The sequence below is a fragment of the Grampus griseus genome (genome assembly GCF_964374135.1).
Source record: "Grampus griseus genome assembly, chromosome: 12".
Classification (NCBI taxonomy): Eukaryota; Metazoa; Chordata; class Mammalia; order Artiodactyla; family Delphinidae; genus Grampus; species Grampus griseus.
In genome coordinates this window covers 17,644,324-17,664,266 of record NC_139006.1, presented here as the reverse complement: position 1 = coordinate 17,664,266, position 19,943 = coordinate 17,644,324, and the positions used below count along the sequence as shown (strand labels likewise).

Sequence of the window (19,943 nt, the reverse complement as noted above, 5' to 3'; positions counted from 1 at the left end):
ACCCCTCCACGCACGACTTGGGTCTCATAGTCCTCCTGGGCAGCGCTGTCAGAGAGCCCTGGTGCTGTTCACACCCTGTAGTTATCATGTCTGTCTCTTGTTTATCTTCTCCAACATGATAGTAAAATTCAGCGAGGAGAGGGTCATGGTCTGACTTCTCGCTTTATAATCTCTGGGACCTCTCCAGTCGCCAGCACAACGTGTTGGGTAAACATCAGAGGCTGGCAGGCCTGGAAGGAAGCATGGCTCTCGAGTTTCTTTCCAAGTCTGCACATAAAGTTCAACATCACCTCTTTTCAGGTCTTCAAGAATTTCATAGTACAGATGTACCAACTCCCGACTTTTGATTGAGTCTAGCTTTTCACAGTTCAAAACACTGCCCCGTGAACACCCTCTTACATCAGTCTTTGGCTCATCGATGAGTGTTTTCTTAGAACATATTTCTAGAAGTGGGATTCTGGTTTTAAAGAACATGAATATTTTTAAATCAAAACATTGTATTGTATTCAGCTTTGAAAAGGAAGGAAATCCTGTCTCATGTTACAGCAGGGATGAACCTTGAGGATATTATGCTCAGTGAAATAAGCCAGTCAAATACTCTATGATTCCACTTATATGGGGCACCTAGAGTAGTCAGATTCATAGAGACAGAAAGTAGAATGGTGGTTGCCAGGGGCTTCGGGGAGGGGGAGGGGGAATTGTCATTTTATGGGTATCGAGTTTGAGATGCGTGAGATGAAAAAGTTCTGGAGATTTGTCTCACGACAATGTGAATACTCGACAGTACTGAGCTGTACACTTCAAAAGTGATTAAGATGGTAAATTTTGTTATGTGTTTTTTTGGTTTTTTTGCGGTACGCGGGTCTCTCACTGTTGTGGCCTCTCCCGTTGCGGAGCACAGGCTCCGGACGCGCAGGCTCAGCGGCCATGACTCACGGGCCCAGCTGCTCTGTAGCATGTGGGATCTTCCCGGAGGACACGAACCTGTGTCCCCTGCATCGGCAGGCGGACTCTCAACCACTGCGCCACCAGGGAAGCCCTGTTTTCTTTTCTTTTTTTTACCATGATTAAAAACAAACATTGTATTGTTTAATGGCTAAACAATATTAAGATAAACCTTAAATAAGAATTTTTAGGGAGTTCCCTGGTGGCCTAGTGGTTAGAATTCCAGGCTTTCACTGCCGTGGCCTGGGTTCAGTCCCTGGTCGGGGAACTGAGATCCCACAAGCCACGTGGCAAGGCCAAAAATTTAAAAAAAAAAAAAAAAAAGAATTTTTTAAACCCACCTCTAATCCGACTATCTTGATAGCTTGTTTCCTTCTTTTTTGTTGCCTTCCAGGCCTTGTCCAGACACCCATGTGTTTTCTTTTTTTTTTTTTTAAAGTATCTATTGTTTATGTTTTGGGTTTTTTTGGCCATGAGGCATGTGGGATCTTAGCTCCCCGACCAGGGATCGAACCCACACCCCCTGCATTGGAAGCACAGAGTCTTAACCACTGGACCGCCAGGGAAGTCCCCAGATACACATATATTTCCACGTGATTAAAGTCATACTCAGTTTTCTTTGAGCTGTCATATACATTTGTCCATTGTTGCCCTAGAATCTTCATGGTTATCCTTTCAGTAGTGGTGTGTGGTTGCATCCTGCAGATGTTCTGTCCTCGACTTCAGTCTCTCAGCCCTTCTTTTTTTTTTTTTTGCGGTTACGCGGGCCTCTCACTGTTGTGGCCTCCCCCATTGCGGTGCTCCGGACGCGCAGGCTCAGCGGCCATGGCTCACGGGCCCAGCCGCTCCACGGCATGTGGGATCCTCCCGGACCAGGGCACGAACTCATGTCCCCTGCATCAGCAAGTGGACTCTTAACCACTGCGCCACCAGGGAAGCCCAGCCCTTCTTTTCTTTTCTCTCCTGTTTAATCCCAGAGTATATCAAGATGGCAGATCAGTACGTCCCCGTCCCAGGAGGGCCCAACAACAACAATTATGCCAACGTGGAGCTGATTGTGGACATTGCCAAGAGGATCCCCGTGCAGGTAAGTCAGATGGGACACCCCAGTCTACCCACGGCGGGGGTGATGCCCTGAGCTCTGGAGCAACCTGATTCCACAGTTTGGAAGGGATGGAGGAGCTGGGTCCTAGGAGACCCTGAAATCCTGGGCTGATGTGACCCAGCAAAGAGCTTCTGGGGTGTGATGGTAGGGGGGTTCTTGAAGAAAGACCTTTGTTCATGCCTCTTTGTGTTTGCAGGCGGTGTGGGCTGGCTGGGGCCATGCTTCTGAAAACCCCAAACTTCCAGAGCTCCTGCACAAGCACGAGATTGCTTTCTTAGGTAGAGTGCGCCTCCATCAGATGCGTGGGAATTGGGGTGTTGATGGGATGCTCGGTGGGTCAGATTCTCTTTAATACAGCCCTGTAAGGAGGGGACCAGGTTGATATCCCCACATCACACTTCCATGGTCAGGAGCAAATGAATCCAGGGGTGGGAGGTCACGTGGATAGGTCGGCCAGCCCAGGGAAATAGGAGCCATTACCATGGTTACCACAGCAGAATAATGCCGGGCAAGCAGAACCCTCTGCTGGTGTTCCTGTTGGCACTGAGATACCAGTCATGTTCAGATTTCTAACTAGGTTTGGAAACCTTTCTGATAAGGCCACACCTTTTCTTGGGCTGTTCTCAGACCTTTGGAATGCCCTCACCCCTTGGGACCAGAGCCTATCATCTCTACTACTTATTAGGTAAAATGATACTTATTGTCTATGGCATCTGTTTGTTTCAGGATTTGGATTTGAACTTTGTAAACTTCGCTCAGTTACACTATCTGTTACGTGTGATGGGAATCATTTACCATCCCCAATAAATCCCTATTGCTGCTCCTTATCTCTGGGCCCACAGCCCAGACTCGCATATAAAGCAGCTTGGTGCTAAGTCAATACCTGATATTCACCTAAGGGTCTGCCTGGTGACCTGTGCTCGCTGATGTATTCTTTGTCCATGACCTCTGATTGGCTGTCCCATGGGACTCTCATTATCTCTCATGTTTAATTCTGGAGATTGATGGTCCAGCCCCAGAGCCGGCCAACTACAGCCCAGGCCAAATCTGGCCTACTGCCTGCTTTTGTAAATAAAGTTTTATTGAAACACGGCCCTGCCCATTCATTTATGTATTGCTTATGGCTCGTTATAGAAAAAATTTGCGTGGTCTAGTGTTTTGAGGTGCTGGCTTGCCCCCTTGGTCTAGCTTTTTGCTAGTGAACTTTGTATAGGCCACAGAGCTTAGGTTGTAAATCATGTTTACAATCCACATGTATTGAAAGTTGACTGGTAAAGTAGCAGACTAATAGATTTTTTCTTCCCCAACTTGATGTTAAATCCTTGGAAGCTGGGACTTGGGGACTTTTCTTTGTGCACCTGGTTGGCACCTGGCTTCCAGGGCCTTGTGGCTGACTTGAGTCTGCCTTCCCCTTTGCCCCAATCCCTCAGGCCCTCCCAGCGAGGCCATGTGGGCAGTGGGAGACAAGATCGCCTCCACCATCGTGGCCCAGACGCTGCAGATCCCAACGCTGCCCTGGAGCGGAAGCGGTAAGGGACCCTGAACCTCATGTCGGGGGAACTCCTGGGCCCAATCTTGCTAATGTGAGCAGAGGGGGTGACAGGAGTATAGTTTTTTAATTCTTTCATTAAAAAATTTTTTAAATGATCATGAAAGTGGTCCTATGTCATTATAGACAACTTAGAAACTAGGAGAAGTACAGAAAAAGAAATAGAAATCCTTTATAATCGACTGACCCGGTTTTGATCATTTGTTATATTGTTCCAGCCTTTTTTCTAGGCACATCCTTTAAAAAACCAGAGCTCTTACATTTAATAGTTTGTGACTTGTTTTTTCTCACTAATCTTTCTATGTCAGTAAATACACTTTACAACATTTAAAATGCCTGCATAGGACTATATTATACAGATGTACCATAATTGACTTAACAATCCTCTATAGCTATACATTTAGGTTGTTTCCGACGAATTTTTTTCTAATTTTGAAAATATTACAAGCTTTGATAGTCCTGTACCTAACTCTCTATGTTCATTTTAATCACGTCCTTAGGATAAATTCCTAAAAGTGGAATTTCTAGGATAAATTAAAAAAATAAACAGGAAAAACGTCTCAAGAGTTTCTTATTCAGTTTGATTTTTTTCCTCCAAAGATTGAATTTTAAATTTAGGATGAAAAGTTTGTTTCTGTTTTTGTTTTTTAATCTTCACAGGGTTTTGGAAAGTAATGATTCACATACGAATGACTCCATAGGGTAGAGCTGGAGTTGGGATTTTTTTGGATTCAGGTTAATATGGCTGTTCTTGGTAGACTCAGTCTGAATTTTCTTAAGCTTGGTTTCCCATTCAGGGTTGAGTCAGTCCTTAAGGAAATTAAAATCCACTGCAGGAAGCTGAAGGGCTGTGTCTGAATTCTGCTGGTCCAGAGGCCAGGTCTAGAGTGGCTTTGGTGGGAAGAGGCCCTGTGTTTCTGTGTCGTGTCTATGCTCTTTTGGGGAAGATTCAGTTTTCTTTGTGACCCTCCAGGTCTGACGGTGGAGTGGACAGAAGATAGTCTGCAGCAGGGGCAAAGGATCAGCGTCCCAGAGTACATTTACAACGATGGTTGCGTGAAAGATGTCGACGAGGGCTTGGAGGTAAACGCTCCTGGGGGGTCAGGTGCCAGAACCTTCTCGTCATCCTGGTAGCAGCGGAAACCTCTAAAGTGGTCTGTTTGTCCTTTGCCCCCAGGCAGCAGAAAAAATTGGTTTTCCCTTGATGATCAAAGCTTCTGAAGGCGGTGGAGGGAAAGGCATCCGGAAGGTGGAGACTGCTGAGGACTTCCCAATACTTTTCAGACAAGTGAGCTGTTCGCGCTGCGTATTTTTCCATGTGTCTTTGGGAATTGTGTTTATTCAGTTGGTGGCCACCAGATTCTTTCCACTAACATTATTGTGTCACAATCAAGAGGACACTTGGGGGAGCTGCCATATTGCTGTGTTGTGTTGCAAAACAAATGTATACATTTTGACTCGCAGAAGTCCAAGGTTTTTGTTGATCTGTACACTGTTTCCTTAAGATGGTTTGATTCTATGAATCAGTGTGTCTCTAAAGGATTTCAGAGGTATCTGTTTGTGAGAATATCTGTTTGTGTCAATATTTGTCTATCGAGAGATGGGATAGTTTGTACATTTTAGCAGTTTCAGTATTTCTAACATTTCTAGACAATTGATTTTTATTGTCTGAACGAATCGTATATTTACTTATTTGTAGCTGGTTTTCCACTTTTAAAACATTATACGCAGGGGGTGGGGGAAGGGATAAATTAGGAGCCTGCGATTAACATATACACACTACTACGTATAAAATAGATAACCAACAAGGGCCTACTGTATAGCATGGGAACTATACTTAATATTATGTAATAACCTATAAGGGAAAAGAATCTGAAAAAGAAAAAAATGTATATATAAAACTGAGTTGGGCTTCTCTGGTGGCACAGTGGTTAAGAATCCACCTGCCAATGCAGGAGACACGGGTTCAAGCCCTGGTCCGGGAAGATCCCAAATGCCGCGGAGCAACTAAGCCTGTGCGCCACAACTACTGAAGCCCGTGCACCTAGAGCCCGTTCTCCAGAACAATAGAGGTCACCGCAATGAGAAGCCCGCGCACCACAACGAGTAGCCCCCGCTCGCCACAGCTAGAGAGAGTCTGTGCGCATCAACGAAGACCCAATGCAGCCAAAAATAAAATTAAAAACATAAAAAACACTGAATTGCTGTGCTGTACACTTGAAACATACATGATATAGTAAATCAACTATACTTCAATTAAAAATTTTTTTAAAAGGTCACCTAACTATAGATTAAAGAAAAACCCGTTATGCCCATTGTTGGCAATGTTTATAAAAATTTATACGGGTAATCTTCCCGTTCTGAACCCAACTATTTTAATATTTCTAGGCTTTCTTGTAGACCTTGCTCACGTGTATATTTAATTTATTTTATTTTTTAAATTTTTAGTTTTTTATTGAAGTATAGTGATGTACGATGTTTCAGGTGTACAGCGAAGTGATTCAGTTATACCTACGTATCTCTTCTTTTTCACATTGTTTCCTATTATAGGTTATTACAAAATATTCACATGTATATTTTAAAGAGTTGTCTTTGGCCTACACAATATTTTGTTCTACGTTTAAAAAATTTCAAATTGTGGATCATAAACAGTTTTACCCTGTCCAGTCCTTAGGGTTATTCTGACGATTGCGCAGCATTCCCTGTGTGGCCATTGTCTCATTTATCAAACCTTCCCTGTTTTGTGAAATGTGGGGCTTGCTTTCATCATTAGGCACAGCCCCACTCTAGTATAATATGGTAGTTAATACTATAAATAATATTTAGCTTTTTTTTCTTCTTCTGAATTATTTTCTTGGGTAAAGACCGTAAGAAAGGGGGAAGAAGGATTTAGTTAAATAGCATGTACTTTACATGCACTGACAAATACATACCAGTAAATTGCGTTCTCTAAAGGTTTACCGTTTATACAGCTGTGGGCCATGTGTGAGTATTATATGAAGTAGTGGTTTCACTACCACATGTCCCTATTGGGGTGTACTGGTTTGGGAGTATTTTGGGGGGAAGAATTTATGTTTTCGGGAAAGTTGCAACAGCAGTACAGAGTCCCCATCTAGCCTTCACCTCCTTTCCCCTATTGTTAACATCTTTTGTAACAGTACCATGATTGTCACAACTAAGAGATTAATTTCATTAATCCATGTCTATTAAGTGAACTCCAGACTTGATTTGAATCACCCCACTTCCCCCCACTAATACCCCCCTTTCTGCTTCAGGATCCAGTCCTGGATCCTACCTTGCATTTAGGGGTTGTACAGATTTTAAAGCTTTTTTCTTTCTTTTTTAAAAAGCAGGCTTTACTCTTTAGGGTAGTTTTTAATTCACAGCAAAATTAAGTGGAAAGGACAGAGTTCCCATATACCCCCCTGTTCCCCAACTGCATGCAGAGCCTCCCCCAAGCTTCCTTTTTTTAATTACATGAGTGCAATATGAAAATATTCTCGGTGTCAACATTCAGGCAATTCAGTAATACGTTACGGATAAAAAAGGAAAGGTCCCTTTCGCAACATCACCTCTCAACCCCTTGCCCCTTCTCAGATGTAACCCCTGTTAGCCACTGGGTTTCTTTCCAGTACTTTTACTGTAGTATAGACTTTTACATAGACCTTCATATAATTCTGTTTTATTATTGTTCACATAGGTGGGATCATCCCGTGTGTTATTGCAACTTGCTCTTACAAAGAATTTGTCTTAGAAATAATTCCATGTGAACACTTATTTTTACCTCATTTTTAAGGGTCTCTGGACAGCATGCCTATGAGACAATGCCTGTCAGATGTTAAAAGTATGGAGTAAGTCGGTCTGTAGGTTCCACCGAGGAGAGCTAGCTGAGAGAGTGAATTAAGTGGGAGGAAGAGAAGCCTACAGAGTAGTGTGTTTTGGTTCTATTTTTGTTTCAAGAAACATTTTCTCTGTACGCATAGAAGAAAACCAATTTGTACCCAACTCTTAACAGCATATTATCCTTAGGAGATGTTGTTGCAGGAGAATTTCAGTTTCTGCGTTATGTTATTTTCACATATTTGACTTAAAAACCACGAGAATGTAATGTCTTTGATGGGGGTAAAACTGAAAGATCGGCAAAACCGCGGGCATCCCTGCCATCGTTTTGCGCCCCCTTTGGAGAACTTCCTGCTCCAGTCCTGCTTCCCCAGGGAGGAGCCAGCCACCCTGCCGTCCCCCCAGGTGCAGAGTGAGATCCCCGGCTCCCCAGTCTTTCTCATGAAGCTGGCCCAGCACGCCCATCACCTGGAGGTCCAGCTCCTCGCGGACCAGTACGGGAATGCCGTGTCCTTGTTTGGGCGCGACTGTTCCATCCAGCGGAGGCATCAGAAGATCATAGAGGAGGCGCCGGCCACCATTGCCACGCCAGCCGTGTTCGAGATCATGGAGCAGGTGGGCTCTGGGGAGTTCGGGGGGACGCATCTCAGCTCAGAACCATCAAGAGCTCTCAAGAGTCCAAGTTGCCAAAGTGGGGTGGGTGTCCAAGAGGAGACCAATTGGCGTGGGGGGGCCCATCGTGGAGATGATTTCAGCCTAACACGGGGTTACTGGAGTACGATCTCAGAGGTCCCAAGGCAGTTTACACACAGCAGGTCCTCAGCCTGCCTTTAGTGAGGGAGCTAGTACGTTTTCCCCGAGAAAACCGCTGGAAGCCCCTCGCCCACCTCCGTCTCTCTGCAGTGTGCCGTGCGCCTGGCCAAGACCGTGGGCTACGTGAGTGCGGGGACCGTTGAATACCTCTACAGCCAGGATGGCAGCTTCCACTTCTTGGAGCTGAATCCCCGCCTGCAGGTGGAACATCCCTGCACGGAAATGATCGCCGATGTCAACCTGCCGGCCGCCCAGCTACAGGCAAGGAAATGGGCTCCGAACCCTGGGGCTTCTTCTGCCCAGAGTGGGGATCCCCGGTCCTGCTCAGATTAGACCTCCCTGCTCGTCTCTTGGCTGGTGTCCTGGGGAGGGACTGTTTTAATGTGTGGGTAGCACGGAGAGCCATGCAGTGGTTTGTCACCTTCGTCTGGCCATACAGCCCTTGGAGAAACTGGCAAAAGCCATGGCCCGTCACCCTGGAAAAATCTATTTTATACAATTTGGGAGCATTTGTAGACCTCCCCAGTACCCATTCACAGACCTTTTTTTCATCACAGCCTCCTCATGGAGCCCTTTTAGACATTTCCGCCCCTAATTTCTCCCCTATGAAGTGTTAATATCACAGATATACTGTATATCGGTTTGGATACTGTAGATATAGCTGTGCGTTATACAGGCATACCTTGTTTTATTGCACTTTGCTTTATTGCATTTTTTGTTTGTTTTTTACAAATTGAAGATTTGTGGCAACCTGTGTCAAGCAAGTTATAATGGTGCCATTTTTCCAGCAGCATTTGTTTGTTTTGTGTCCGTGTCACATTTTGCTAATTCTTGCAATATTTCAAACCCTCCACTAGCAAAAAGATTAAGACTCTCTGAAGGCTCAGGTGATGATTAGCATTTTTTAGCAATAAAGTATTTTTTATTTAAGGTACGCACATTGTTCTTTCAGACATACTGCTATCGCACACTTAATAGACTACAGTAGAGTGTAAATGGAACTTTTATATGTGCTGGGAATCCAAAAAATGTGTGTGACTTGCTTTGTTGCAATATTCGCTTTATCGTGGTGGTCGGAATTGAACCCCCAATATCTCCAAGGTCTGCCTGTACATAGAAAGAGTAAGATTATTTTCACCCCCAAGAACAAATGTTTGCCCTCTTGGGCTCACCCCTGCTAAGAACATGTCACCCAGAGTTAGGAACTCTTGCATTAATAGAAACTCCTTAATTTTTTAATTAATATCTCCTTCCTTCCTCCCTTTCTTTCTTTCTTGAAAATTTCTTTTAAATTTTTAAAAATTTAAATTTTGATTAAATTTAATTAACTGATAGTTTTACTTTGATTTAATTAGAATTTAACTTTAATTTCTTAAAAATCCTCCCAGAGTTTTTATTCCGTTTTTTATTTTGTTTATTTTTTTCAGTTTGAAAAATTCCAGAAAAGTTGCAAAAATAATACAATTAACACCCATACCCTGCACCTCGGTCCACCACTTGTTAGCATCTGACCACATTTGCTTCCTCTCTCTCTATTTGTGTTTTTGTATAATTTTTGTTTTTTCTTCGCTCAACCTTTTGAGAGATGTTTTGGCTTGAACTTCGTGCCGCTTTGCCTCTAACTCTTTCAGATGAGAACCTCCTGGGAATAATACCGTGATAGGATCGCCCCACTCCAGAAATAGAGCTTTGACGCCCTCCACTTACCTATCTAATGTTACTGTCTACATGAAAGTTTTCCCTGTTGTCCCAATAATTTCTTGCTGTCCTTTGTTTTTCAAGTCCAGGATCCAATCCAGGACCCATACATCCCTTTCCATTTTCATGTCTCCTAATCTCTTTAATCTGGAACCGTTCCCCAGTCTTATTTTTTTGTCCTGGATGTTGACATTTGTGAAGTGTTCAGGCAGAATGTCCTTCCATTTGGATTTGCCTGGTCATTTCTTCCTGCTGGAAGTCACTTAAACACTTTGGCAGGATATTACACAGGTGCCATTGGGTCCCTTTTAGTGTGTCACATCCAAAGACCCAGCAGATTCAGTTTGATCTTTTGGTTCACCTGGTGTCCGTCACTGTCTGTTTTTCACTCGGTCCTCCAGCCCAGCTTTCCCTGTGTCCTTCACAAAACCTTCTTTGACTCTGCAGCTGGACACCACCATTCCCCCACTCCTTCCACAGCGCTCAGGATCTGTAACTTTTATTTGATGCTCGCGATGTTGTTCTGTGACTGTCGCTTCTTTTCCCAGCGACACAGTTCACTCCTTGGGGACAGGGTCAAGCCATCTGTCTTTCTCTCTCCGTGCCTCTCCTGCCACCATGTCGCCCGGTCTGGTGGGCACAGGAGGAGCTCAGTATATCCGAAATCATTCACCCCCTACCACCACCTGCATCGCCTCTAGCACTGGCCTCCACGTTTGGGGACTGACCCTCTTTTGGGATGGATTTCTTGATTTCAGATCGCCATGGGCGTGCCTCTGCACCGGCTGAAGGATATCCGGCTTCTCTATGGAGAGTCCCCATGGGGGGTGACACCCATTTCTTTTGAGACCCCTTCCAACCCTCCCATCGCCCGAGGCCATGTCATTGCGGCCAGAATCACCAGCGAAAACCCAGATGAGGCAAGTCTGAGGGCCCTGAGTTTCCACCATCTCCGACCTCTCAGCATGTGGCAGACCCCGAACCTTAGCCTGTTGAGACACCCAGGTTCACAGTTTATAGGCGAGGACGCAGGGATGCGGGAAGGGACATGCCACAGTTTATCCACATGTGATGTGTGCCAGGTACCAGGCAGATGCCTTCATATGTCAGTTACATGACAGCCCTGCCGCTGGGCTTTGTGACCCCACATTACAGCTCGGAGGTTGGGGTGACCACCTTCACACCCGGGACTTGGTGAGGCCATGGCCAAGGCCCACTGGTGGACTTTATAGACCACGTCCATCTTTGGGACAAAGAGCCAGGTTTAGAGCACAGGCCCTTGGATTTCTGGCCCCATGAACTTTTTGCTGCAACATACAATCTGGTTCATTCTAAGGAGTCCCTATGTGACTTGTTCCTACTTGTGCCTTAAGATACCAACCAGCTGGCATCTATCAAGTTTACATGCTTACTGACAGTTGATGGTCACATAATCTCCATAACCTACCACAATTTAGTTGTTTAATAACTACATTTAAGAAATTTGGAAAAAAAAAAAAAAGAAATTTGGGATAAGAGAGGTTTGGGTTTTTTTATTTTTACCCCCCCCACACCTTTTTTTTTCTGGTAAATAAATTTATTTATTTATTTTCGGCTGCATTGGATCTTCGTTGCTGTGCCTGGGCTTCCTCTAGTTGTGGAGAGCAGGGGCTACTCTTCGTTGCGGTGCGCGGGCTTCTCATTGTGGTGGCTTCTCTTGTGGCAGAGCACGGGCTCTAGGCTCGCGGGCTTCAGTAGTTGTGGCACGTGGGCTCTAGAGCACAGGCTCAGTAGTTGTGGCGCACGGGCTTAGTTGCTCTGCGGCATGTGGGATCTTCCCGGACCAGGACTCGAACCCGTGTCCCCTGCATTGGCAGGCGAATTCTTAACCACTGCGCCACCAGGGAAGTCCTCCCACCCCACCCCCACCTTTTTAATGAAAGAATTTTAAACTATGGTGACTGTATTAGTTTGGGATCTTTGGCTACAGGCCAACAGTCAGTTCTGATGGTAGACAAGCAAAAGGGGAAATTTTCAGAGGGTTGATGCCTTGTTCACAGGTGCCTGGGAGGATGGAGGATCACGTGTAGAAATAGCCCAGGCACCTGGAACTTTCCATCTCTTGCATCCAGGCATGTCTGCCAAAACGAATGCCTCCATCACAACTTCAAGGGTTCTAATCCCAGCAAGAGGATCCAACCCACCCCTCCCTTTACCACAGTTATACTCAGAAGGGGATGGGTCATCCCCGCAAAGGGAATTATGTGTGTGTTAGCATCAGCAAGGGCTAACCCTGGATTTCCTTACCTGCTGAAATTTTCATAATCTGGAATTGGAAATCCAACTCCTCTTTTTTTTTTTGGCTGTGCTGCACAGCATGTGGGATCTTAGCTCCCTGACCAGGGATTGAACCCGTGGCCCCTGCAGCGGAAGCATGGAGTCTTAACCACTGGACCACCAGGGAAATCCCACCAACTCCTCTTTTATTTACACTTTCTATTATCAACAATGGCAAACATTTAAAATCAGTATGTACCTTCGCTCAGCTCCATCAGTGATCACCGGTCCCACTTGGTGGTGGTTTTTTGACTTTTTTTTTTTTTTAAGTAAAAATGACACACATTGATGTGCTCACCCGGAAACACCTGCACCCCTAGTGAGAAGAATCAGTGTTTTATTCGTCACGCTAAGCTCTTGGGTGGGGGGGCGGGGCGGGGCTCTTGGGTTTTCCTAGGATTTAATTCTGATGAAACTATATCTGGAGTAACTATTTCTTCCATTTTGCTTTTTCTGTTCTGGGCTCCAGGGGTTTAAGCCGAGCTCTGGAACGGTCCAGGAGTTGAATTTCCGCAGCAGCAAGAACGTGTGGGGTTATTTCAGCGTGGCTGCCACTGGAGGCTTACATGAATTTGCCGATTCCCAGTTTGGGCACTGCTTCTCCTGGGGAGAGAACCGGGAAGAGGCCATTTCGTCAGTATCTCCCTGCCTCCCTTCCTTCCCTCCCTCCCTCCCTTTGAGAAACTAAAAATTAACCTGCTGCTTCCGATGTAGCAGCACTTTAGGAGATGGAGAGCAGATCCTATTTTATTTTATTTTATTTTATTATTATTATTTTTTGCGGTACGCGGGCCTCTCACTGTTGTGGCCTCTCCCGTTGCGGAGCACAGGCTCCGGACGCGCAGGCTCAGCGGCCATGGCTCACGGGCCCATGTGGGATCTTCCCGGACCGGGGCACGAACCCGTGTCCCCTGCATCGGCAGGCGGACTCTCAACCACTGCGCCACAAGGGAAGCCCCATGTATCTTTTTAAATTGGAGTTTTGTCCAGATATATGCCCGGGAGTGGGATTGCTAGATCTTATAGTAATTTTATTTTGAGTTTTCTGAGGAACCTCCATACTGTTTTCCACAGTGGCTGCACCAACTTACATTCCCACCAACAATGTAGGAGGGTTTCCCTTTTCTCCACACCCTCTCTAGCATTTCTTATTTGTAGACTGTTTAATGATGGCCATTCTGACCCACGTGAGGTGGTACCTCACTGTAGTTTTGATTTGCATTTCCCTAAAAATTAGCGATCCAAACCCCCTCATCTTAACATTTCTCCTGCCTTGACCTGGGAACAAAAAGGTAAACACCAGTTCAGTTTGTAAAATTAAACATTCTTGTGGAGGTGTCTTTTAGAGTGAAAGACATTTCATTTGCAAAGCATTTAAATCTGTCTGGGCTGGGGCACTTAGCCATGAATTAAATGGTGTTTGCTGCTTTGAGGGAGAGAGTTTCTTTGCCAGCTTTGAATAATTCATCTTAATCAGTGAAAAATTGAGACGCTTGGAGCAAATAAGGATTAGTAAAAGGTGGGATGGTGGTCAGCCAGCCCAGCTGTCTCTGAGTGAAGGGACCTGTGTCTTGTCCCACACTGTGAGTGGCCAGTAATCACTTCAGCAGAATAGGAAGAAAAAATTCCAGCTCTTATTGCTGTCAGTGTCCAAGAGGGGGATCAACTGTCCCTGTTTTCCCAGGACTGAGCGTTTCCCGGGATGTGGGATTTCTCAGTGCTAAAACTGGGGAAGTCCTGAGCCAACCAGGACAAGTTGGTCACCTTTGAATCCAGTGACTCAGCCTGTAGATGCAGGTTCGGGTCCCACACCCAACTTGCAGTAGCCTATTTGACACCCTCATTTAAGCTCACTGCATCTTCATTTTCTCACCCTCCCGCTGGGGTCTCGTGGCCCCTTTGTCACACCTGCTGGCAGCATGCAGGAGCGTCGTAACTGGTGTGAAAGCTCTCCTCTCCCAGGAAGGGTTCCTACGCCCCCTCTTCCTCTGGTGCCCTTTCCCCATAACTCTCTCCCTATTATTTCATGGAGAGCGGAGGTTTCTGCCCTTTGGACTGGACACCCTGTTTGGGGGGAGGCAGCCCCTCTGGGAAACTGGAGGTGGTTACAGCCCAGCACGTGTGGGCTGGTGACCGCCATGCCCAGAGGGGGGCACTGGTGTTAGCCGCCTACTCGTGCAACCCAGGCACACCGGACAGCTGTGTGGACAGGTAAAGAGCGGCTCGTTCTTGGGACACTGGGGGATTTTGGTAGGTCCAGCGGGAGAGGGAGTCAGAGCAACTGGCATGGTTAATAACAATTATAATCACTGTAATAAATCATTTCATAGCAGTTAAGGTTTATTGATCAGTGACCATGTGCTTTATACAGACTGTCTCATTTTAATCCCCAAGCATCTGTGTGAAGGCAGGGTTATTCCCCCATCTTCCAGATGAGGAAACTGAGGCCCAGGCATTTAAGCCACTGGCCCAAGATTTGCTGTACCAGTCAATGCTGGAGCTGACATTGCCCCAAGCCGTCTGACTCAGGGCCCTCCCTAAACTTCTGTGTGGTTCTGACTCACTGGAAACCACTCTAGAACTCTGATGACGTGTACGTTAATTGGGAAAACAATCCGTGTGCCTTCCCCTCAAGGAACATGGTGGTGGCTCTGAAGGAACTCTCCATCCGGGGCGACTTCAGGACTACCGTGGAATATCTCACCAACCTCCTGGAGACCGAGAGCTTCCAGAACAACGACATTGACACCAGCTGGTTGGATAATCTCATCGCCGAGAAAGTGCAGGTGGGGAGCTGCACGTGTCTCCCCCGGGGGTCCTGGAGCCCTCCTGGCTCCCCGTGGCTTTGGTCACTGTGGATACTGACGTGCAGAGTCTCTCCCAGGCTGAGAAGCCGGATATCATGCTCGGGGTGGTGTGCGGAGCCTTGAACGTGGCCGACTCGATGTTCAGGACCTGCATGACGGATTTCTTACACTCGCTGGAGAGGTGGGGCCCATGGGTACTTCCTTTCCCCTCTTGGGATACGTGCTGGTGGCAAGTAAGGCAGAAACACGCTTTGTTTGGGTGTTAATCCATCAGCAAGCAATTAGTGAACCTCTCCTACGTGCTTGCCTCTGTAGAATTCCTTGGACAAACCCGGGCTGCCCTAGAAGACGCTGGGGTAGGGGGCGGGAGGGGAGGGACACTCGAGGCCAACGCAGCCATCATCCTACAGACAGCGGTGCGCTTATTCGTGCTGACCTGTGCAAGGTGCGTCGTTAACACTCAGGAGTCCGGAGAGGAGGAGGTGGATTTGAGAAGCAAAGCAGGTTATAGGTCACCTCTACAAATGGTCCTTTCCCAGACCCTCACCTGAATCAGATGACCAGTGAAATGGACCCTGTGGAAGTGGCCAGGAGCTCCCTCTTGGGATAGACCAGGGTTTCCCAACCTCGGCACCACTGACCTTTCGGGCTGGGTCATCTTTTGCGGTGAGGGCTGTCCTGTGGGACAGGGTAGGAAGTTAGCAGCATCCCTGGTCCCATCCACAGCATCCCCTCTCCCCCTGGAAGTCAGAACAATCCAGTATGTCTCCAGATATTGCCAGGTGTCCTCGGGGTAGAGGCAGACCCCACCTTGAAAACCACTGTGGTAGGCAAAGGAAGCTACTGAAAGGGAACTAGAAGGGCGAAAGTTCTTAGTGCTTGGAGAATATGCTTTTGGATGGTAATAGAATCCCAATCCGTGCATTCCTTTCTTTCATAAGCGGGTGGCAGAATTCCCACGTAAGGAATTTTTTCAAGAAGAAGCAATATGGTTATTGCTTCTTAGAGGAGCCTTTTGGAAATGTCACATCCTGTAGCAAGAGCAGTTTCCTTAAGTTCTAAGGGATGTCAGGTTCCTTGGGACTCTCCATTCCTTGCCTTTTATCAATCAGGTGTGTTGATAGTTAGAAGAGGCAAAGAGTGGGTGGATTTTCATATCCAGGGGATGGATGGCTGCGGAGTTCTTGGTCACTCCCAAACTGACCACAGGTCTGTCTTCTCTCTCAGGGGCCAGGTCCTCCCCGCAGACTCTCTGCTGAACATTGTGGATGTAGAATTAATCTACGGAGGCGTTAAATACATCCTCAAGGTAAAGGTCCCTGTTAGATGTCTCCCACACTCTGGTGGCTCAAGGGAGTTTTATTTCTGCAGTGGGCCATCCCTGCAGTGGATTTTCTCATGCTTGGTCCCAGGACTCCCCGTGCAGTCCCGTGACTTTGAAATCTAAGGTCTTTGGATTCCAGAACCCGTAGGCTTGAGCCACGCTCACAAGGCACGTTAGAGCATGTGTTGGTTTCCCGTGGCTGCCGTAATGAAGTCCCATAAACTGGTGTCACTTCAAACAACAGAAATTTATAGTCTCTCAGTTCTGGAGGCCGGAAGTCCAAAATCAAGGTGTTGGCTGGGCCATGGTCTCTTTGAAGGCTCCCAGGGAGCATGCATTCCTAGCTTCTGGTAGTTGTGGGCAGTCCTTGGTGTTCCTTAGCTTGTAGGTTGTCACTCCAGTCTCTACCAGTCTCTGGCTTTGTACGGCCACCTTCTCTGAGTGTGTCTGTGTCTGTCTGTCTGTCTTCACACCCTCATCCTTCTGTGCCTGTCTCTCTGGGTCTCTTCTCTTACAAGAACACCAGTCAGACTGGATTTAGGGTTCAGCCTAATCCGGCACAACCCCTCCTTAACTAACTACATCTGCAAAGACCCTGTTTCCATTAAGGTCACAAGCCGAGGTTCCAGGGAGGACTTGAATTTGGGGGGACATAATTCAACCCCGTACACAGTGTGAGCCGGACCACTGCTCAAGAGCAGAGCGTCTGGCTGCACCGCCCAGGGCTGTGAGACTGGCTTTGTCCAGCGTCTCTGCACCGAGAATCAATGTGTGGATTTCTGACTGCTTCCGGGTCTGTCACCGGCATCCCTGGAGCTTGTCAGGGTCGCTCTTCTCTGTTGGAAATATCTAGTTACCCGTCCTGAGCCGTCCCAGGCCGATTCAGCAGAGTATCAAAGAATGTTTGAGACGTGCGAGCACAGGGTGAGCCCCCCGGGTCCAAGTCGGGGTGACCTTTGGAGCGATGTGTCCCTGGGAAGCCAGGGCCTCCCCAGCACTTCCCAGCCTCCCATTCCATGGAAAAGGCAACAGAATTTTTATTTTCTCTTACTTGATTTTAACATTGCTGAGCATACATTGAACTTTCAACTTTGGAGAGTCTCAGGCTTCCTTCAGCCACACGAGTGTGTTATCCACGTAACGTGTGTAAAATAGCTTCCCTTTTGCCTCTGATGCTTCCTGGCTACCTTTGGGGGCCTGGGTCCCCTCAACTTGATTTTAAATATGACACATGCTCGTTGCAGAACATTTCAAAACAGCAAACAAGCATGAAGCGTCAGAAAAACAGTCCACCATGGGGGAGCTCCCTGGTGGTCTAGTGGTTAGGATTCTGCGCTTTCACTGCTGTGGCCCGGGTGCAGACGTTTTAGCAGACTTCTTTTCAGTTATTTTTTTCCTTATGCATTGCTTTTATAAAGTTAAGATCATAGTGCAGATGTTTTTACTGCTTTGATATTGTCATGGCCTATAGTTTCCCCCTGTTATTAGCAAGTTTTCCTAACATCAGTTTAGCGTCTGCAGCACGGCCCAATAGTGCTTTCCGCAGGTACGGAAACGTTCTAAGTCTGCTCTGTGCAGTATGGGCCCCCTGGGGCTATGGAGTACTTGAAATGCGGCCAGTGTAACTGAGGGGCTGAATGCTATCCTTCATTTCATTTTAATTAACTTACATTTGAACATCTGGCTAGGGGCTACCATATTTGACAGTGCAGTCTAGAACATTCCATGGCAGCACCCACTGTTGGAGAGCTTGTTTGATTCTAGGTTTTCCCATAAATAACGTGGCAATAAATATTCCTCTATTTCTTGCCATCTTTTGTCACTATATATATATTTTAGAGGTTGAGGGCTCTTTAGGGTGTTACTTTTCTGAGAGAGAGCACATACTTTGAACTGAGGGCCAGGTGGGGCTGGTATTTCAGATTGAAATGCAGAGCTGAGGCCAGGGCCTGGCCGTATATGTCTCCTTCCAGTGTCCCAGATCCATTGTGTGCCCCTGGGCAGGGCCAGGTCTAGCGGGCAGAGCCCAAGTCCATGTCCAGGCCACTGATGGAGGCCCCAGGTCTGCCTCACCCAGAGCAAGACCCCCATCTCCCTGGCTCCCAGGGCAACCCTGCTTGGAGACAGGATCAGAAGAAAGCCCCCAGCCCTCAAGGGCACACAATGGACAGTGATGCCCGGCCTGGGGCTACACCTGCGGCCGGCAGCCACTAGCCCATCCACAGCGCAGGTGTGGCTCGCTGACCCCGGGCTCCCTCCCCGTCGCTGCTCCCTTGGGGTGAGCGAGGGCTGGGCCTCGAGAGGTGAGGTGTCCACCCCAGCACTCCTGCTGTGGACACTAGCCTTTGCTTGTGGTCAGGGGGGCCAGGCGGTGCTCTGGGGGCACCGGGTCAAGCAGGCATCCTCATTTCAGGTGGGGACATTGAACTGTCCCCACAGGTGGCCCGGCAGTCTCCAACCATGTTCGTCCTCATCATGAACGGCTGTCACATCGAGATCGACGCCCACCGGCTGAACGACGGGGGGCTGCTGCTGTCCTACAGTGGCAGCAGCTACACCACGTACCTGAAGGAGGAGGTCGACAGGTGTGTGGTCGTGGAGGGCACACAGAGCCAGCTGTCCCCTGCAGGTCTGAGGGTCTTAGCTAAGGCACCTTCTCTGGAACGTTCTGGGGCTCCTGGAGAGGTTAATCTCTCGGCTGGAATTCCATGCAGCTGGCAGGCATTTATGGGAGGCTCCCAGGGGCCCTTTTCTAGTGACTTGGGAGGATTCAGAGCCGAATGGGACGTGACTCCCAGCTCCACGGCCTGCAAGGTGTGTGCTGAGTGCCAGAGGCTCCGGGTCTGAGCTGCAGTGTCCACACCCATCAGATCAAGGCTTGGAGAAGATGAAGTCGTCCGATTAGGGAAGGGACTATTTATTGAGCATCTGCTTACACCAGATGCCGCGCTAGGTGTTAGGATACAGCCGTGGTCATGACTCATGGAGTCTGTGGGGGAAGAGACACATCGAACGAGCAGATGGCGGCAGGAAAGCTTGCTCTGTGTCTGGATGGGTGGAGGGCGGGATGATCCGGAAGCACTTTGCACGGGGGCATCGTGTGTCCTCCTGGTCCAGCGTGTCTGACCACCCTGAGCTCACACGATGAAACAGACCTGCCCACCCCCACAGAAAGGCAGCAAAGACCCCCCCCCCACCAAGAGAATAAGATGGGGAGGAGTGGGGTTCCAGAGGCCCCGTGCCTGAAAAAGCTCCAGTTAGATTCCCTTCCGAATCCTCAATGGAAGAAGGTGGACTAGATTCATCCCAGATCGGTGTTTTTTTACCTCTTTTTAACCCGTGTTCTATCTGCCAAGAATGTTCAAGATGATGATAAGCTCCATCCATGCGGCATGCTCTTCCCAATTCTAAGGTGAAGGCTTTCAGTGGGTCAGTATTTACTGAATAATAGTGATTGATTGCTTTCTCTATGCCAGGGCCTGTTGGAATTATGTCAGGAAAAGGAACTAGTTTTCAGCCAGTAAAGGGTCCCACCCAGCTCACTCC

General features: G+C 47.5%; 1 protein-coding gene across 3 annotated transcripts in view; it reads left to right on the top strand.

Annotated features, from left to right (window-relative positions):
• The window catches only part of ACACB (acetyl-CoA carboxylase beta), a 106,376-nt gene that overhangs the window by 30,595 nt on the left and 55,838 nt on the right, over nt 1-19,943 (top strand). For all 3 annotated transcript variants that reach the window (XM_082667567.1, XM_082667568.1, XM_082667569.1), the window contains exons 5-17: nt 1,923-2,032; nt 2,247-2,328; nt 3,481-3,579; nt 4,573-4,682; nt 4,777-4,887; nt 7,845-8,054; nt 8,343-8,513; nt 10,709-10,870; nt 12,736-12,899; nt 14,902-15,052; nt 15,151-15,254; nt 16,301-16,382; nt 18,837-18,982. In XM_082667567.1, the coding sequence (XP_082523693.1) occupies nt 1,923-2,032; nt 2,247-2,328; nt 3,481-3,579; nt 4,573-4,682; nt 4,777-4,887; nt 7,845-8,054; nt 8,343-8,513; nt 10,709-10,870; nt 12,736-12,899; nt 14,902-15,052; nt 15,151-15,254; nt 16,301-16,382; nt 18,837-18,982 (1,702 nt within the window). The remainder of the gene's footprint in view (nt 1-1,922; nt 2,033-2,246; nt 2,329-3,480; nt 3,580-4,572; nt 4,683-4,776; nt 4,888-7,844; nt 8,055-8,342; nt 8,514-10,708; nt 10,871-12,735; nt 12,900-14,901; nt 15,053-15,150; nt 15,255-16,300; nt 16,383-18,836; nt 18,983-19,943) is intronic.